Here is a 19,603-nt window from a genome sequence, read left to right as displayed (position 1 = left end):
TCGCTCAGTCCAAATTGCTCTCTCTGTGCTCTGCTGTCGGGTGACAAACCAGCTAGAACCTCACTGACACTTGATCAATCGCACAATGCGCACGAAATCATATCTAAAAATAATAAGAAAGATTCAAGATATCAACACATAATAAATAAAAATACTCTCTTTTGCATTTATTGCATTAACTGCAAGCTGCTAGAGCGAAATCCGTGGTTGCCAATCTGATGAAGTTACCCTAGAGAAACATATATGCCTTAATGAGAAGACCTTGCCACCCTCACTGCAAAATGAGTCCTGCGGCAGTTAGTGCTCTAGCAGCAGGCTGGGCCTCAGTGCAGGCAAAAAGCACGTGCTATATCACGTGCAGGATCACAAGTCATAGCCAGAGCAGCCACCAAGGCGGCCCCACAGCCTCAGCCCCTCAGTCCCTTGGCCCCCTGAATGTGGACGATCTTTGCATGGACCTCCACTTTGCCCTACCCACCCCTTGGCTACCTTGGCTAGCGCCTTGTGATGGCTTCACATGCGCTATCAGATCTAAGATATCCGAAGGTCGTTGTCCGTGGTGATCACAGCTGGCGTGCGCTTATCAACTAACATATAGCCTGAGCTGTGTCCACAACCTAATCGAGAATATTCGTTACAAATGTGATCAAAACGATCTGAAGAGAGACAATAGTTCTGATGAGGATTGATAGCTATCGTGCGGCGAAGTGGGGATCCTCTCACTCATGCCCGGAACCGTAACAAGTACGACAGAAATGAACTTTGAGAACAATCTTTTGATGCGAATGTTTAAACTCCCAACCTCGACCAACCAACCACCTTGACTCCTGACCGCACCGCCACCTGAATTTTCCCCATCACCTTTAACCCTTCAAGAATCCCACCCTCATATGTCCGTTGCCTCCTCTGTTGGCTCTAAAGTAATATGGCACAAATGTAATCTCCCGCTCATCTCCAACCTCCTGATCAGCAGCTGCCATCCCAGGTGCTAGACCACGAGGCTTGGTGTCCCAATTCGTCAGTTGCCTCTGGCAGCACTTTGACTTGAGCAGAATGTACTCTTCACCAGTCTGCTCGCTCACTCGCTTCTCTTCGGTGACGGGAGTATCTCGTTTGAGAATGGTGTCCTTGAAGTGGTTCTTCTCCCACTCGTTGTCGACGTCCTCCGCACAGTAGATTATCGGTCCACGAGCCAAGGTGAGGGTGTTTTGGTTGGTATGAGGGTGTGGTGAAACGTATCGTGGCCCAAAGTTGCCAATCTCAAGGGTGAAGGAGGGGTTGGCCGAGACGTAAGCAGGGCCGAGAGTGATGTATCCATTGGAGATGCTAAATTGGTCTGCACTGGGGCTTGGTGTCAGCGTGTATTGGCCTTGGGCCCACGCAGGCAGACGAAGACGGATTGTGGTCTCAGTCTCGGGCGCCGAAAGCTGGAACTTGATCTTTCCCTCATGAGGCCAGTTGGATTCCTGCTCAACAGTAACAGTCTCTCCTTCCGCCTCAAACGTCAGCTTTGCAGACGTATAAAGATGGACGTTGACGTAAGCCCCGCCATCTTGGGCTCCGTAGTCCCAGAGGTAACCTCCCAGGCTTCCGTACAACCTCGCCAAGTTGGGGGGACAACAGGCACACCAGAACCAGTCGTACCGAACACTCTTGTCAGCCTCTGAGCTGGCGAGTTGGTTGACGTATGTAAACTCCTTGCCGTTGAGGCTCATGGCTGTCATGACCACGTTGTAGAGACTGAGCTCGAGGATATCGCCGTAGCGCCCATCGAGGTCAAGGTGAAGGAGTCGCTCTGCAAGCATCATCACGGCAATGGAGGCACAAGTTTCAGAGTAACAACCTCCTTCATCGGTGGACTGGGGAAGGTAGTGGTCAACACTGAAGCCCTCCCACTGCTTGATGGAACCGATTCCGCCGGTCAGATACATCTTTTGATCAACCATGTTATCCCAAAGGCGGGACAGAGCCTCAGTCCATTCCTTGGGAGCGGAAATCTCTTGGTTCTTGATTTCATGGTTGTAGATGAGGTCTGCCACAGCAACCAAGAGATACACGGCGCGAACACTATGCCCTTCAATGGTCTTTTGTTCGAGAATTGGGAGATGAGCCTGATTAACCCAATACGAGTCATGCTCAGGATAAGAATCAGGCCGAGCCCAAAAGTTATCCTTTCGCTGCTCCGTCTCCCACACGTAATAGTGCTTTCCGTCTTGACCCTTGGGGTTACCTCTCTCTTCGAGGAAGTACTTGGCGAGGTTGTAGGCCTGCTGGCTGCCGGTCGCGCTGTACAACCGGAAGAGCGCGAGTTCGATCTCTGGATGTCCGGGATAGGCATGCAGCTGGTTATCGGCAGGGCCAAAGGTCTTGTCGATGTGGTTGATGTATTTGAGGATGGGTTCCATTAGGAGGTCATTCTTGTAGTAATTCTTGTGGGCAAGGGCAGCTTCGAGAAGATGACCAGCGTTGTAACTGTGATAAAGGTTAAAATTGTAGTTGAGACTTGGTCAAGTTCACTTACAGCTCGTGCATGTCCTTGACGTTGGTCCATCGCTTGTCAGGCTCAACAACCGTATAGTGAACATTGAGGTAGCCATCCTCATGCTGAGCACTGCGAATCATCTTGACCAGTTCTTGAACAGCCTTGTCGATTTCCTCGTCATAGTTTTCCCCCAACCAGTAGCAGGCTGCCTCAATCCACTTGGCAATATCGCTGTCCCAGAAGAGGTGGAAAGGAACAGGCCACATGGCGTGGTCATCATAGATGGGGTGCCATTTCAGCTTGAAGCAGTCATAACGTCCAGTTGTCTTCAACTGTTCAAGCTGAGTATGGATAGAAGTCCTGCGGATGGTGTCTCTCCTGACAGACAACAAAGTCTTGCCGGTAAAGGCGGACCGAGAAAAGACCGACTGAGGGTGGGACATGACGAAGGGGCAAGCTCAGGTCTCAGTAAAGATCCAGGTGAGTATGGAGGAGATAAGATGCTACGGAGCAACGGGTAGCTAAACACAGATCTCGAGCTGACAACGTATCATGGACTTATATCCAGCTGAGGCTATCGTGGACCCACGACTCGCGCCTGAAGCACCAACAGCCCCCCGCGGCTTCCAGCTCATCTTCCGCATCTAGACATACCAGCTTGATAAGCGGAGAGGCCAATGAGCTCAGGTCGGCGCCCTTCCACCGGTCGGGCGAAGCAGCCGATGCGGGGGTCGGGGTGTGCCACCGACGGCCGGGAATAGCGCCCTTGTAACTTGGCAATAAGCGGCGGCTCGTCATTGGGCACGGCGTGTCACAAGGGGTACCCGAGCAGTTTAACCTGCCCACTAGCAGCTATCATGAACTAGTTGGTTGACTCGCGATAGTGGCCCACTAACCCAGCCTGGCCCCTTGTTGCTTCCTTGAAGGCATCCAACCTTCACCGTGTGTTGGTACCTGAAGTATTCTATCTCAGGGCTTGCTTTAGTGTGGATAGCGGCATCAGTCCCCATTGGAGCGCATATGTCGATAGAGATTATGATGTCGTTCTCTCCCCATTCGTCCTTGTTCCATGCCGGTGCAAAAGGTCCACCTCCGTATCTCCAAACTCTCCCCCGCAAACCCAATCCTGCATGGGTTTATCCACTTCCCCGGAATCTGCCAAGGCTGTGCTGGATAAGAGAGTTGCTTCAAAAAGTGTTCAAGGGCCATCCGAGTATATATATCCTGGGTGCTGCCTCGAGTTGAGGATCCTGATCAGCCTCGACAGCCTTATCACCATCATCACAAGCTACGCCTACTCCTGACTCTCACTGCAAAGTCAACTTGAACATCATGGCGCCGCCTGAGAAAGTCATCCCGACTGAGGTCGAGCTTGAACAGCTGGACTTGGATGATCAGCACACTCAAGACCTCATCCAGCGTGCTCAAGCCAGTGATGCAGCTGACCGGCAATTGACGGTGCGACAGGCACTGAAGAAGTACAAGAAGGCTGTTGCCTGGGCTCTTTTCCTGTCCACCAGTCTTATCATGGAAGGTTACGACCTTGTCATTGTTAGTTACCCCAAATCTGATATAGGACGAGACTTGACACTGACATGTGGCAAAGATCACCTCATTTTACGGCCAGACACAGTTCAGAGAGCGATTTGGTGTTTGGGACCCTAAGACTGAGCAGAAGCAGATTACTCCTGCCTGGCAGTCTGGCCTCTCTAACTCGGCCTTGGTTGGTCAGCTTGCTGGTCTTATAGCCAACGCCTTCTGCCAGGATAGGTTTGGTGCTCGATACACCATGATGTTCTTCCTGGCTTGGATGGCTGTTATGATTGCTATTCCCTGCTTTGCGCCCTCGCTGCCTATTCTTGCATGGGGTGAGGCGATGTGTGGCGTCTCTTGGGGTGTTTTCCAGGTGAGTTGACTCAACTTGTCAGTTTGCTGGTTGCCAAAGACCTTGAGCTAACATGTGTGTTCAAACAGACTCTTTCTACTACTTACGCCTCCGAAGTTGTCCCTACTGTTCTTCGACCCTATGTCACTGCCTACGTCTGCATGTGTTGGGGCGCTGGTATCCTTCTCTCCGGTGGTGTTGTCCGTGCTGTAGCCGGCATCGAGGGTGACATGGGCTGGCGACTTCCCTTCCTTCTCCAGTGGATCTGGCCTCTTCCTCTCTTCATCGGAGCTTACTTTGCTCCTGAGTCTCCCTGGAACGCCGTCCGACGAAACAAGCTTGATGTGGCAAAGAAGAGTTTGATGCGTCTTCACGAGGCCAACGCTGAGAGGGAGGCTGAGGTTGAGGCTACGCTTGCTTATATCCGCCATACTACTGCTCTGGAGAGGGCTGAGACGCATGAGGCTAGCTTCCTGGACTGCTTCCGTGGAACCAACCTTTGGAGAACTGAGATTGTGAGTGGTTTTTGGATTCAATGTTTGCGCAAATGGCTAACTCTGGGCAGAACTGTGTCGTCTGGGCTGCTCAGATTCTCGGCGGCAACGCTCTCGTCGCTTATGGAGTCACTTTCCTCCAGTCCGCAGGCTTTTCCGAGATTGCCTCCCTGAACCTCAACATCTCTCTATCCGCTTGCTATGTCGTCGGTGGCATCATCTCCTGGTTCCTTTTCCCTCACCTTGGCCGAGCGACCCTCTACATGAGCGGTCTGACATTCCTCTTCTTTGCGAACCTTGTTATCGGCGGGCTTGGCTTCACCAAGAGTGAAGGAGCCCAGATGGCTATTGGTATCATCCTAGTGGTCTCCAACTTGGTCAACATGGTCACCGTTGGCCCTGTTTGTTATCCCATCGTTGCCGAGACTCCTTCTGGGCGTCTCCGTTATAAGACTATTGTCATTGGGAGATTCGTGTACAACCTCACCGGTCTTGTCGAGCACACTATCACCCCTCGCATGATTTCGCCTCTTGGTACGCCCTTGTCGACCGACACTCTGTGGCAAATATATACTGACATTCCGTAGGCTGGAACTGGGGAGCCAAGGCTGGTCTCTTTTACGCAGGCACCAACCTCCTGTGCAACACTTGGTGCTACTTCAGACTTCCCGAGACCAAGGACCGCACATTCGGAGAACTCGATGTTCTCTTCGAGAACAAGATTCCCGCCCGCAAGTTCAAGTACACTGCTGTCGACCGTAAGTATTGGCCTCTCCTGGTGAGCATGCGACATAAACTGACTCGTAGATAGAATTCGCCCAGTCGCACGACGTCAAGGGCGAAGATGCTGCTTAATTATTTATTAGCCTCTGGTTCTGGCCAGGTATTGCACACTAATCAGCCGCAAGGGATGGGGGATATATCTTTGCCTTAGATACAGTCATGTAGACAAAAGACCGAGTCCCTTCTTATCTTCAATCTGATCCATCCGTGATTCCGACTTGCCCAGTTCCAGACTCAGCTGCTGAGTGGCTGGAAGCGGCGTGAACTAGCCATCTTAGCCTTGAAGCAATCGACAGCCACGGCATGAATTAGCGTTGACTGGGCTGAAAATGACTCGGAATTCACCCGCGGAGAAAAACGTTTGTTGGGGGTCTCGGGGATTCTCCGCATGCAAAAGAGCAGGGCCATCCCTGTCTCCCTCGACAGAAGGGGAACATTACGAGCATCAGCCCGCATCAACTGGAGGTGATGTCAACCCCTGTAGATGGCAAGGTGACTCGCCTGGAAGGGACGTCTTTTATGTAAATCCCTCCGTTGACCGCGTGATTGAGGCTGGGGTGGACATTTCCCGAGTATTTCCCCAGACGGAAGCTCAAGTGGAAACTGTGGAGTTGGGATTTGTGATATACCCGATGCTTGAAGCCGAGTTGGGCTACTGTGACTTGGTCTGGCGACCAGGGTCGGCATCGACTCATGGATGAAATCTGTGGCTATGACAAGGGATTTTGTTGATCAAAGCTTGGCGTCGGGCGCTGGACTTCGGCGTGTATCTACCTTCGGAGCGGCCATGTAGATACCCGATAAACTGTGTTGTTTCTTTATCTGTCAAACATGATATGATATCGTTTGATTGATGTTGGCTCTCTTGAATACGAGGTAGCATAGAAAGTTCAAGTCGCATCCAAGACCTCCAGTCCGCTATCCCCCGCCTCTCGACTCACTTGCAAGACTGTGCAGATCTGCTCCATCCCCAACTCCCTTTTCTCCTTGGCCGCCAAGAGTATCGAAATCTTGACCGCGTTCCGGATCTCACGACCATTCATAGGGAGTCGCGAGAGAGGCTCATAGGATGAGTCGCTTAGAGCATTGCGCAGCCCAGCTTTAGCAGCGAATCGTCTCCAGATGTGCTCCCTCGTCGTCCGGCCTGGCTCACGGTAGCACGGCAGAAACCTCATTGTGTGTCGGTTCGATCGAGGATCGTTCCTGCAGGAGGACGTCGCACTCGTCAAGCAGGACTATGGCATCCCAACTTTCTGCCATTTAAAGTCTTCGGGTAGCCTAGATTCGACACTGTCTGGTTGCTGACCGAGCTCTCCTGCACTGAGAAGGGAAAGGGGTTTACGGTCCTCTTCAGATACGGCTTCAACTGTGAGGGCTTAGCCAATGCCTGGGCTGCTCAGCGATAGTATAATGATGCCGAGCCCCTTGCCCTCAAAAATGTCGTCGAATGCGACTTCGTTGGCAGCATGCCCCTCTGCAAAGGAGACCATCAGATCTTTGTAGACTGGTGGAAGCAGGAGTTTCGGAAAGACGTCGTTCCAGGTTATGTCAGACAGGTGGTCGACGTCGAATTCGCACAAGAGCTTCGTTTTGAGTGAGTATCCTAGCACTTTTGAGTTGCAAAGAAGAAAGTGCTCATCTTCGAGATGGCCTGAAATAGATGTTAGCCATGTATGGAGGGATCCTGTTTGTTGGCAGCCCACCGAAATCCGCTCCATGTCGAACCTGGGCATCGAGATGGAGTTGATAGAATCGAGAGATTCAAGTTTACAACGACTATGGGAGTGGGAGTCTAAGTATGCCGTAGCATCTACCATGACGCGCTCCTCAATACTTTATTGCCCCATGTTGGCTTAAATTGACTGAGATCACAAATAATGGTTGTCCCCTATATTTATCCAGTGGTCTTTGTGTCTGCTCGGGTCGATCAAGGTAACTCGCCCAGAGTATGTCCTGTGGTGAATACCTCGGAGGCTATGACACCTCCTACCTCGTGTACTGAATCTTGATCTCGTCTCGTCTGGAGATGGTAGTAGGCAGGCTAGATATACCTCGATCTTTGCAAGCCTTCGGGTCCCAGTAAACTGGTGGACCTTGAGTTCTGCGAACACATCCACATCGTTCTCAGTGACAGTTGACGCACCCTAAAGTATCTGCACCAATTCGGTGCACGCTCTAGGATTGATGCAATTTGTATGAATCAGGATAACCCCTAAGAACGGCCCATTACGACTTGATGGTGGCAAGACGGGTCTTTACCAAATTGCTACCGTCTCTACTACTGATATCAGTGCCTGCATCTTCCCGCCATGCCGATTACACTCACCGTAGGAGCATAGAGCCGCTACCAGACGGGAGAGACTCTCTTTTTCGCCTGGTGCTATTGACTCTTGCCTGCTTTTCTTTTGTAACCAGAAATTGACAGTATTCTCGGTGGAACCTATCATACCGGCAGCAAGAAAGACTTAGTCTATTTAACTAATGGCCTCTTAATCGACGAAGAGAGACATCTCACATTATAATTTTTGGTTTAAGAGATGACTTAATCTCCACCACTTTGCCATGTAGGGTCGTGGCGGCTCTGTCACAAGGTTTCTGACACGTCATGGCAATCAAATGGGCTTCAGAGAACATTTCACATTGTTGCCGTGACCACTGAAGATAATCAATCTCAGGGACGTTGATGTCTGCACGTACCCTAAATACTTAAAACATCATGAGTTTATTCGCCCCCAGTCCCGTTGCAACTTTGCTTTGTGCTCGAAATGATATGGTGTCGATAGGTATGCAAAGAGATGCTATTTCTAGAGCAAATGCATAGAACGACGAAGTCGCCGTTGAGTCTATTCACCCACTCACCACTCTAAATCTGAAGAGGTCTGAAAGTCGCATAGTCTCACCCAGTGAGGGAGACATTATCCTTTTGGTAAGCGCTCTGCGGGTGGCCGAGCTTCACGGAATGAGCCTGCCTAACAGTAAATGGAAAGCCGGAACGTGGTGGCAGTGAGCTTGGCGAATTGGCGAATTGGTAATCAAGAAATAAACGCCGGTGGGATACGGAACGGAACCCCAAGTAACGACCTAGACCCTTGCAGGTCGGACCGAACCAGCTCACTTGCAGTATTAAGCGCGCGCGACATTCATCTGGCCTAGATCATCTACTGGTACGCGTCAGCACCTGTCTATGAATTTCAGGCCCTCGTGGATCTTGACGCTGGTGACATAGCCCATGGTCTGTACTATTGCAGTATAGGCAGCTGCTTATTTGAGATGTCCTTTAATTATCGTCAAATAGAGTGTGTAACGGTCCGTAGCATCATCTAAGCAGCTGGGAATGCTCGGAATCTGATATTGTTAGAAACAATTAGGAACTCCAGTTGTTCGGAGAAACATCCACAAATGAGGGCATTCGGCACCCCTGCTTCGACCTGTTGCAAACCCATTTTATAAACTTTAGTCTCTACCAGGATACAGTCACGGGGAGAAAAATTACAACTCTATTCCACACGATGAGGTGCTTCACCAACTTTACTTGAACGACGGAGCCGTCTCGGAACGGCAATCGTGAGAACAAGGGGGAAGATAGCTCCTCCAACCAGAGATGCTTCCGGGGTTTGATATCGGAAATGGGCCGATTGCCTTGACTCAATTGGGGATCTGAGTATGAAGGTCCTATACTTTCGTTGCTTATGTGATAGTGATCCCGGAATAGATGGGTTGACCAGATCCAGCCTCTCGCTCTTTTGGCGACACGTATGCACCAGTTATGGCGAAAGAGGGTTTCCGAGAGCTCGATCGATTTCTCAGAATCAGCCTCGCCTAAACGTGTGGTCTTGTGGCTGCGCCAATCCTCTTCACTTTGTTTAGACCGCGCCATATTGTCAAGTATAAAGAGGTCCCAGAGGTTGTGTCTTAATGAGTTTGCATTTATCATCAATCTCTCACTCGCCGAGCCTTCGATTTGTTTAAATTATCACGTCGACACTTTCAAACTTGTCACTCGTACACGATATCACCCGCAATGGCGCTCGTCTCAATGCTGCGATGCGCTGGGGCACTCATAGCCACGGGCATGGTGTCCTATGCCACTGCCAAGGGACCACCCCATCGTCCAGGACGTCCTGTTGCCGACTTTGTTTTCCAGAATGGATCCATCTATACCCTTAACGCGGCATCGACCAAAGTCAGCTCTCTGGCCGTCAAGGACGGAGAAATCATCTACGTTGGTAACGATGCCAAGGTCGTGCCCCTGATCGGGAACGCAACGCAGGTCGTGGATCTGGAAGGCCGCATGGTCATGCCTGGCTTCGTGGATCCGCATATGCACGTCCTGCAGGCTGGGCAGGATCTGCTCAAATGCAACTTCAACTATCAACGGCTCAACGTGGAACAGATTCTCGAGCACTTGCAGACCTGTCTTGACAGCGATCCAGACAGCACTGACGATGATTGGCTTGACGGAGTTGCCCTCAACTACATCCCTCTGGCCCTCTCTGGCGAGACGCTTACCAAGGAAGAACTCGACACTTTGAACACCAACCGCCCTGTCTTTGTTCGTTCTAGTGATTACCATACCTTTGTTCTCAACTCTCGGGCTCTAGCTCTGTCCAACATTACTGCGAGCACTCCGAACCCTCCTGGTGGGATTATCGAGCACGTTTCGGGATCACAGGAACCGTCCGGCGTGCTCCTAGATGGCGCCAATATTCTCATTGCTGGGCCTCCGCGGCCTTCGGAAGAGCAGAATGCCGACGCTGGTCGCGCTGCGCTCCAGATTCTACGCGAGAATGGCATTACAACCTGGCAAGATGCACTGGCGACCAATGAGCACTGGGGTCCGTGGCAGATCATCAAGGAGCAGGGCGAACTTAGCTCGCGCGGGTATTTTGACTACCGCATCCAGCCCCCGTCAACGCTGGAAGAGGTTGATGCGGTAGTTGATGAGACGGTAGAGTTGCTCGCATCCCGTAACGACAACACCACCATCGGACCCGAGCCAACGCTGAAATGGCAGTCGATCAAAGCACTCTTGGATGGCATCATGCCCTATTCCGCCAGGACGGCCGCCAATACAGATCCTTACTGGCTTCCTACCAATGGTACAAACGGTACTGTAGAGTGGGCGCCTGACCCGGACGAATTGGCCCGCACGTATTGGGAGGCAGACATTCTCTCCAAGACCCTCGGAGGCTTGTTCCTTAAGGGGGTCGATGCGCAGCTGCACACCGACGGTGACAGGGCTGTCCACATCAGCTTGGATGCGGCAGAAGACTACCGTAGAGCTCACCCCGACGCACCTCCGATCCGTCTTGCCCTGGCCCATGCTTCCTTGACTTTGGAGGAGGACTGGCCGCGCTTTGCCGAACTTGGCGTTGATGCCGTCTTCAGTTTCCAATGGTCCCAGCTCGCCCCCATGTGGGTGCCCGAAACGCTTCTGAGCCTGGGTGAGTACCGGATGGATAATTTGGACGCGTATGCGCGCATCGAGGAGGCTGGAAGGCCACCTGTATATGGTAGTGACTGGCCTGTAAGTAGCTGGATGCCCCGCCTGTCTTCCCCCGCCCTCGCTAACGTTATACTCGCAGGTCGATCCTCTTGACATCTGGTTGGCACTGAAGGCGGGAGTGACTCGCAGAGGTGACCCAGAGAACCCCAACTCGCCGGCGTCCATCGGCGAAGACTATAGGGGCCCCTTCCCTGGTCGCGGTATCACTCGCGAGTCCGCTCTTCGAGCCATGACAATTAACCCCGCCAGACTGCTACGAGCCGATAAGCAGATTGGGTCGCTGGAGAAAGGCAAGGTTGCAGATATCATCGTGCTTGAGAAGAACTACTTCGAAGTGCCGGAAGAGGAGTTGGGCCGGAACCGAGTACTCCTCACCATGGTAGGTGGAGAGGTGGTCTACGTCGAGGATAGTGCGCAGACGACCTTTGCCCAAGGAATCACGCCAAAGTTTCCCAACGGCAATGAGGCTGCCGTCAGGATGGCACGCAGGTCGCTGGGTGGTGTCGGTGGTAGGAATCTGGGTGAAGAAGGGCGCGCCGAGATGGCTAGGCTGATGAAGCGAGGAGAGTGTGGCCACGGTTCGCACGCGCATAAGCATTAGCGGTCTTCTATAGCGACAGCTATAGAAGGTTGATAAAACCTTGGTTATGGTATTTTCCAGCATTGGGTTTTAGCGATGGCCTATGCCAACAACTGTTTTCTTCGTTATAGGGGCTGATCGCTTCCTTTAGATACACTATTATAGTTAAGATTACGGTGTTTTACAGCATTGGGCTTTGATACTGTCATGTGTTTATAAGTGTGTTCTTTGATCTCATGTACGACCAAGACGTCATTGAAAAAGAAGAACAGTTAAGATGAAGAAGATAAAATCAGTAGAGGCCTCCTCGAGGTAAGACTATATAGCCAGGAGTTCTGAGAAGATCAACCAGTCCATGCTGCAACTGCATCTTACAGCAGTCTGCAAGGGCCTTGAGCGTTCTGCGGATCCTCAGCGACTTCTCAGACTTGTAATATTGAGATTATAAACAGCATATATACTCCGGTATAAAAAGCCGCGTTGTTTTAACCAGTTCACCAAAAATCAAATAAGAGAGAAGCTTTCTTGCCCTTTCAAACAGGAGCTTAAAATCTTATGGATTCTAAATTCTCCACCGAAAACGCGGGTGCTTCCAGTCTAGATCCTCAATACCCTCAGCATCAACATTGCCCAACGCGGCCTCCGCCTCCCTTTGCCTTGTATCCCTGCCTCTATTGTCCCGCTTCATCCACAACAATGTCAAATACATGACAGACATTATGACAACCTGCCCGGCCAGGTTTATCCCGTTACCAATCGGATAGTCAGGCCCATCCGAGGGTAGAAACGACCACATCGCAATAAGCCCACCAATGTTCCCTATCATAACGTTCCATCCGATCGCAGATGATCGAGCTGTATCAGAAACAACATTGGCAGAGACCTGGCCATTCGATAGAGGCGCGTAGGAAAATATGAGGGCAGCCACGAAGAAAAAGGCTGCGTACCTCACCATCAAGTCCTTGGATGCGAGGAACATGATATAACCAACGGCGGTAGGTATCGAGCATAGGGCCAAGAAGATTTGTCGCTTGTCAAGTTTCCAGCTGAAATATGGTACCAGAAGTGTGAAGAAGGCCCCAACAATATACGGTGGCGCAGTGTAGAGCTGCTGCTGAACCACACTCCGGTCGCTATAAATCGTGCGTACAATCGTTGGCGCAAACACGCTAAGACCTTGGACCGTGATGTTATTGAAAAAGAAGGCTATAGAGGTTGCCATCGTCACCGGGTTGACAATGCCCCTGAGGAGCTTCTTCTTGTCGATTCGATCCAGAACCTGTGACTGGCTAACACGCTCGGATCGCAAACGGTCCTCGGCGAGCTTCTTCTCCTCTGCCGTAAGCCAGCGAGCCGTGGCAGGGCTATCGGTCAAGATGAATAGAGAGATCAGGCCAAGAACCATAGTGATCATCCCCTCGATGCCAAATATCATCCGCCAGGTACGAAGAGATCCGAAGCTATCCATGGTGAGGATAGCCGATGCAAGCAAGGCACCAAATGCTCCGGCCAAAGCGGCTGTTACGATGTAGCAAGCGATTCGGAAGACCAGTTCGGACGCTCGATACCATCGTGAGAGGTAATAGGCAATGCCAGGTAGCATTCCAGCTTCGAAGATGCCCAAAAGGAAGCGAATAGCCATGGCCTGCGGCACGTTTGTCACAAAAGCATTTGCAACTGAGCAGCCGCCAAAGAGGATGGTCAAAATGGGTAAGAACCAGCCAGGCCCGATTATCTTGCAGAGTATGTTGGAGGGGATTTCGAATATGATATAAGAGACATAGAACAGGGAAAGCGTGGCGTTGTAGTCGATGCCCTTCATCCCCAAGTCTTGCTCGAAACCGGCTAGACGAGCGTTTCCTGGATCCGTACAGATAAGCCCGAGTTCTCTGGAGGAAGAGAAAAGGAAACCCACCGATGTTTGAACGGTCAATAAAGCAGAACAAGTAGAGAATGCTGACAATCGGCAGGATGTGCAGGTCAATTCTCCTTCGAAGTCGGGCCTCAGCGGCTGGGTCAAGATGAGTCTGGGTGGTGTCGGCGGCCGGGGATAGTTTCCCAACACTAGAGTGTATGAGTAAGAGTCGGCAAGAATATGAAGACGGGACAGGGACATACTCTTCACGCAGGTCGACGGCAGTGTCTGCCTTTGGTGAATCAGAATCGGTCATGTTGAAGTGAAGATGAATGGTCGTTCGTCAGCAACTGCAGGTACGCTTTGGAAGAGTCTGACAAGAGTAGATATTCTAAGGGGCAGGACCAGGGGGATTAATAAATGCCTATAAGGCATTCGTCGGGCTAGATTCAACTCAACATTCGGAACAAGACTCGTTCGGCAATTAGAGTATAGCAGACCCGGGACTGTCCAAGACAAAGCCACGGAACTAGGTACCGGATTCCGAGACAGTCAGTACGGGGAGTAATGCTTCTACTCATTTGATCAGGACAGCCGAGGTTCATAGACCTAATATCTACTGCACACTTCTTTTCAGGGACCCCTGTCACAATAGTCGCAGTCTAAGTTAAACTTTCTGGAGGCGGGGGCACCCATGGCATCCCGGGAGGGTCTGTGAGGCGGCCAGTGACGCGTTGCCGGATGCATGGATAACGCAAGAAACGCGGGGCGATGAGGCCTAATCGGAGCGCATCCCGCTCGGGATTGAATGTGAGGGGCTGGGTTGGTAAGAATCCATGTCGTAATATGCGGCTGAGATTTCTAATGGCTGAGTAACATGATTAGGAAGCTAAGGTATATATATATATATTAATACGGAGGTTTATCTTGAAAGTTTCATCTAGAAAAGATGCAGCTCTCCAAAGCCAGTCTCTTTAACGTTCGCCCTTTGCCTTTGGGTTCTCGGCATGGGTTGAGATCCTCGGCGTGAGAGGCCAGCCCGTGGATGTAATTGAAGAGGCCGGGCCTGTTTGGGACACCGTAAGGGTTTGAGAGTAATTGGGTGCCGTATACTTTAGCAATGAGGTCCTGAGCTTCCCTGATGGTATCCCTGTGTCGGTCTTCCAAGCCTGGGGGTCCGTAGCACCCGTGCATCGCGAAGGCACTTGCCCGGTCTTCTGGCTCAGTTATCCCATCGAGGGCCGGGCTTCAACTATGAAAAAGAACACATCAGAAGGCACTTACCCATTTGCCGACCAATCTCGGCTCGGGTTAAAGTAATCTGGCGCACAATATTGATGGATGTTGTCACTTGCGGCCTCATAAAGACCCCTTTCCTCTCGAGCGAATTCCACCTGCTCTCAGACCCCAGAATCTGACCCAACTGTTTGAGCCATGGGAGATTCGTTGCTCATTTCCACCCAAAACACAGCACGTAGAGTTGCTCTTGATGCATTACGTACACATGGAAGCAGTCCAGATGTGGCACTGGGAGACCAATCTCTATTGTATAACACCACGACCGTTTAGGACGAAAAAGGGCTACGTTTGAATCTGTCACCCAAAGGCTCGACCGGGAGACGAGGTCGCGACAGGTTTCGGGGCACCTGTCCCGGTTATGCTAAGAGAATTTGACGAAGGATATGTGGTTATTGGAACAAGGTCTGTTTGGAATTTTCCCCTGATAACACGTCGACACAAGAGCTTCATTTTTATCTGACTACTATTTAGTTACGTGCATGGTATCATGGACGGCGAAGTTATGCAGGATCTTCGAGACCAGGGGAAAGGGATGAATGAGACGCACTTTAAGCTGTTCAAGATTATTTAGATTGGAAAATATTGACTCGGAACTTGACTATTAGATCTTTGCTTCACGTACTCACCCAGGTGCGATCCCTCCCTGACATGCTCTGGATTCGACTTGATTCCATATAATCTGCAAGGCAATCAAACTGCCTAAAACGTAGCGAATTGGCGCTGGCGTTGCTTGTCATCTCTTATTTAATTCGTCCGGCTCGCAGGACACGCCGCAAACCCCTCCCCAAGGTAAGGCAGGCTGCCGAACCATGTACGCGCCCAACGTACTGATCAAGGACTACAAAATGCTGCTCATGCGTGGATAATCTTCCCAGAGAGTGACACAACACGCATCTCAACTTGGACACCTTCGGAGCCATTTCTAGAACCATCCCAACGATGAATCCAATATCCGTGTTTAGCACTACTGCCGGTGCTTTGCGACTTCTAGACTACTCGTTCAACATCATCAAGGCGGCATCGAAATCGATCGAATCACCGGAAGGAGTGCCCGGTGATATACATGAAATGAAAACGGCAGTCGAAGATCTGGCCGAGTCAATCAAACAACTATCCGTAGATGCTGGCCAGGAATATGATAAAGCTCTCATGACTATCTGTGCTTTATCTTGCAGCATAGCACAAGCATTCTTGACGATGGCTGGAGCTTTTGAGCAAAACGTGCTCGGTAGTAGGCGAGAGATATTTTCCGAAGTTCTCCGGGAAGTTGGCTGGGAACGAAATATGAAAAGCCTTCAAGTCAGGCTTTCAGAACTACAGCTTCGACTCAGGTGCCACGTCGAAATGGAGTCACAGTAAGTGAGAATTTGACCTTCCATGGAAAAGTAATGACAAAGACCGTCTAATCCAAGTCAGGAAGAGCAACCACCACCCGCAAGTGGCCCTGGCGTCTATGGCTGCAAAGGTTATCAGTGTTGAAGACAAGGCGGATTCTAATAGGTTTTGTGCCAAAGGCTTAACCTCTATTGCGGATGAAGTCGGCGGGGTATGTTCCATCAAGTGGCTACTTACTGCAACTCTATTAACCACGACTTGTTAGACCCCCTCGAATACATTGATGCTGTCTTGGACTCTGGAAGCAAGCCCATCAAGACCGCCAGCTGAGGAGAACGCTCAAATACTCCCCGAGGCGTTGGAAAAGGCCTGTAGCACAACACAGGTTGATGCGTTCTCGATTCAGATGTTATTGATACAGCACAAGTTGTATTTGAAACATGGGCATTTGTTTCATGGGACTGTTTAGTAATGCAAAGTAGTCATGGCGTTGATATGAAAAGACTTGGATTGAAGAGGTGGATGCGTAGAGCCCATCGGCTTATCCCATAGCTCAATTTAAATACATCCATAACTTGCCATAGCATCGCTGCCTCTCTGGCTTGAGGAGCTGCAATTAAAAAATACTATTGGCTATCTTAAGCCTATATAAGCAGCGGTACTTGTCCTTGGGCCAAGGTTACCGAATTAAGAATCCTTGCGGTAAAAAGCGACCACCTTGCCCCAGAAAGTCTTGGGCTGGTCGGCATTCTCGTCTCGTCGGGGCACATCAACCCTCTCACCATCGAGACCAGTGCTGGTGACAGCGTTCTGCTGCTTGCCGAGGTAGAAGTCGGGCATGAAGAAGGTGGCGATCAGAGGCACGGCAGCGAGGACAAGCGCACAGGTGGCGATGTGGCCATTGATAGCGGAATAGGCACGAATAGCGCCCTGGCGGACGGGGTCGTTGAAGGCGTAGTCACTGCGGAGGGCCTTGATGTCGTTGTAGAGCTCAAGGACCTTTTCTTGGCTAACGCCGGGCAGCTCCTTGTACATGCGGTCAAGCATCTCGTTGGTCCAGATGGCGGATGACACGGCACTCCCAATGGATGAGCCCAGCGTAGACCACAGAGTGAGCAGAGAGATCATGGAGGCCATGTCCTCATGGGGCACCGAGGCTTGACTGCCGACACGAACACCCACAACGTTGAATGAGCCCAGACAGAAGATGAGCTGAGCAAGGACGAGACGGGCCGTGTCTTGGACCATGCTGCCGTTGGGCTTAACCAACAATCCATAGGCAAGCAGTCTCGCCGCAGCACCAAAGACCATCAGACTCTTGTATCTGTGCGTCTTTCGCTGGATGAGACCGACGATAGGGCCAATAAGACTCAATCCCATGGTGGTAATACCCAGGAAGATGATCCATTGGTAGTTGGTCCAGTTCTTGATGATGAGAATGTACGACGAAAAGTAAGTGTTGCGGACAGACGAAGCCATCTGGTTGAAGGTGTAGATGGTGACGGCAGCGAGGAACGTGCGGTTCTGGATAATTCGCTTCGTCATGAGAGGCTTCTTGGCGACGTACATCTCAAAGAGGACAAAGAGGATGAGCAAGACGAAGCCAACGACGAGCATGGCAATGATACTCGCGTTACTCCAGCCACCCTTGGCTGTCTTGGCGAGGGTAAAGGGCAGAAGGATGAGTGAGAAGGCAAAGCCGAGAATGATGAGACCAATAATGTCGATGTCGATGAGACCCTGGTAGAGGAGCTTGGCCCAGTAGCCGAAACCTCTAGAGGAAGTCTCGTCCACGCCAGTTCGAACGCGCGCCGAGTCGGCCATGGTGACCATGCCTAGCTTCTCTCCACGTCGCTGCATGGAGTATAGAGTGAAGATGGCGGGCATGAGAAGAACAGGCACGATAATGGCAAACATACCCAAGCCCCATCTCCAGTTATCATAGAAACCGTCGGCAATGAAGCCATTGACGGGCACAGTGACGACAAAGGGCAGAGCCAGAGCAGCGCCGAAGAAGCCTCGCCACTCGAGAGGAGTCAAGTCTCCAACAATGATATCGCTCAGAAGATCGAGACCGGACTTTCCGACCGAAGTGAAAGAGACACCGATCGTGTACGCGGCAAAGGTGTTTGCACTGGCAGCGACGACAAAGCCGACAACGTAAAAGACGAGAATGACGACGTAGGTGGTCGGTCGCGAGGTAATGTCGGCCAACTTGCCGATAAAGGGCTTGCTGATAGCTCGAATGATCTGGCTGGCGGTGCTGACGGCGGCGAGCGAGCTGTGCGTTCCAAAGGTCGACGAGGCGAGGACGTTGAAGACGGAGGTGGTGATGCCCTGATCGAGCGCATAGGCGAACATGGTAAGACCAATTGAGACGCCCAGAAGCCAGAGCAGGATCTTGCCAGACTTGCCAGACTGGTAGAGGACCTTGTTGAAGGCCTCGACCTTGCTCACACCAACTTCAGTGTGGCCTTCAGAGTCTGAGGCTGGGTTGGGCTTCGAATCTTCCCGGGAGAGTACGGTGCCGACGGGCCCGCCATCTTTTCCGGCCGCATTGGCGTCTATCTGTGAGGAGCCCGCGGCGTTGACCTCAGGCTGACCAGCGTCTGGAGCAGCTGGCTTCGACATGGTGATGGCTTAGCTTGTGCTCTCTCGCGTCTGAGGAATGAGAAGGAAGAAACTGGAGAATATTCACGCAGATCCCGAGGAGACACGAAAAGAAATACCCAAAAATTGTGGTACAAAGTTCGTCTCCACCCCCATGCTTTACATTTTATCTGATCAAGGATGATCCGTACCAATCCAGGTTAACACAAGTCCCCACGCCGTAACCAACGTTGGGGACCGGTCACAGAATGTAACATTCAAGAACCAACAGGTCGACGCTAATCCCACGCATCACCCACGCGTTCCAACAAATAGCCATGCCGAGAACTTGCGGGGCACACGTTCGGATGCGGTGACTGCCCCGAGAGAGATTATCAAGGATCTGATAAAAGAAAGTTTTTTTTCTTGAGGTGTGGGTATTACCGACGTCGGCTCTGTACGCGAACTCAACTCGTCAGATGGGGGACTTCTAGTGCTGATCCTACCCCTTGTTCGGTAACGGTCGAATTTTCGTCGGCTTGCTTGGCATGCCCACATGGCTCGTTACCTCTTTTGACCAGGAGGGATGTAACCCCCGGTTAAAAGAGTGCAGAATTAGACGGTTCACGAGACGGGCCTGTTGGTAGACCAAGACCAGGCAAGGAGAGTCTGCCCGGCCAAGATCGGTCTTGACACAGGAGAATATCAGACCATTCTCGCCGTTCCTGGGCGAGGACATAGTGCTTACCTTGCCCAGTTTTTAAGTAATTATGTATTCATTAGTAATAGGCGAGA

General features: G+C 51.3%; 5 protein-coding genes across 5 annotated transcripts; 2 read left to right on the top strand and 3 right to left on the bottom strand.

Annotated features, from left to right (window-relative positions):
• Nucleotides 1-863: 863 nt before the first annotated feature.
• On the bottom strand, nt 864-2,925 carry NCS54_01363600 (Hypothetical protein; the record flags this gene model as incomplete). The annotated part of the gene is made up of 2 exons (XM_053158817.1): nt 864-2,472; nt 2,522-2,925. 2 exons carry the CDS (start codon nt 2,923-2,925, stop codon nt 864-866), a joined length of 2,013 nt encoding a protein of 670 aa, XP_053014792.1.
• An 889-nt stretch (nt 2,926-3,814) lies between these two features.
• On the top strand, nt 3,815-5,716 carry NCS54_01363500 (MFS domain-containing protein; the record flags this gene model as incomplete). Its single annotated transcript, XM_053158816.1, has 6 exons — nt 3,815-4,033; nt 4,089-4,388; nt 4,457-4,882; nt 4,933-5,395; nt 5,449-5,619; nt 5,673-5,716. The coding sequence occupies 6 exons, from the start codon at nt 3,815-3,817 to the stop codon at nt 5,714-5,716; spliced, it is 1,623 nt and encodes a 540-aa protein (XP_053014791.1).
• Nucleotides 5,717-9,665: 3,949 nt separating this feature from the next.
• On the top strand, nt 9,666-11,751 carry NCS54_01363400 (Amidohydro-3 domain-containing protein; the record flags this gene model as incomplete). The annotated part of the gene is made up of 2 exons (XM_053158815.1): nt 9,666-11,171; nt 11,230-11,751. The coding sequence occupies 2 exons, from the start codon at nt 9,666-9,668 to the stop codon at nt 11,749-11,751; spliced, it is 2,028 nt and encodes a 675-aa protein (XP_053014790.1).
• Nucleotides 11,752-12,292: 541 nt separating this feature from the next.
• On the bottom strand, nt 12,293-13,901 carry NCS54_01363300 (MFS domain-containing protein; the record flags this gene model as incomplete). The annotated part of the gene is made up of 2 exons (XM_053158814.1): nt 12,293-13,590; nt 13,646-13,901. The coding sequence occupies 2 exons, from the start codon at nt 13,899-13,901 to the stop codon at nt 12,293-12,295; spliced, it is 1,554 nt and encodes a 517-aa protein (XP_053014789.1).
• A 3,005-nt stretch (nt 13,902-16,906) lies between these two features.
• NCS54_01363200 (MFS domain-containing protein) lies at nt 16,907-18,850 on the bottom strand (the record flags this gene model as incomplete). The annotated part of the gene is made up of 1 exon (XM_053158813.1): nt 16,907-18,850. One exon carries the CDS (start codon nt 18,848-18,850, stop codon nt 16,907-16,909), a length of 1,944 nt encoding a protein of 647 aa, XP_053014788.1.
• Between the last annotated feature and the right edge of the window lie 753 nt (nt 18,851-19,603).

This window comes from Fusarium falciforme, chromosome 11 (assembly GCF_026873545.1).
Source record: "Fusarium falciforme chromosome 11, complete sequence".
Taxonomy (NCBI): Eukaryota; Fungi; Ascomycota; class Sordariomycetes; order Hypocreales; family Nectriaceae; genus Fusarium; species Fusarium falciforme.
The sequence above is the reverse complement of the archived record's forward strand: the minus strand, read 5'-3'. Positions and strand labels throughout refer to the sequence as shown.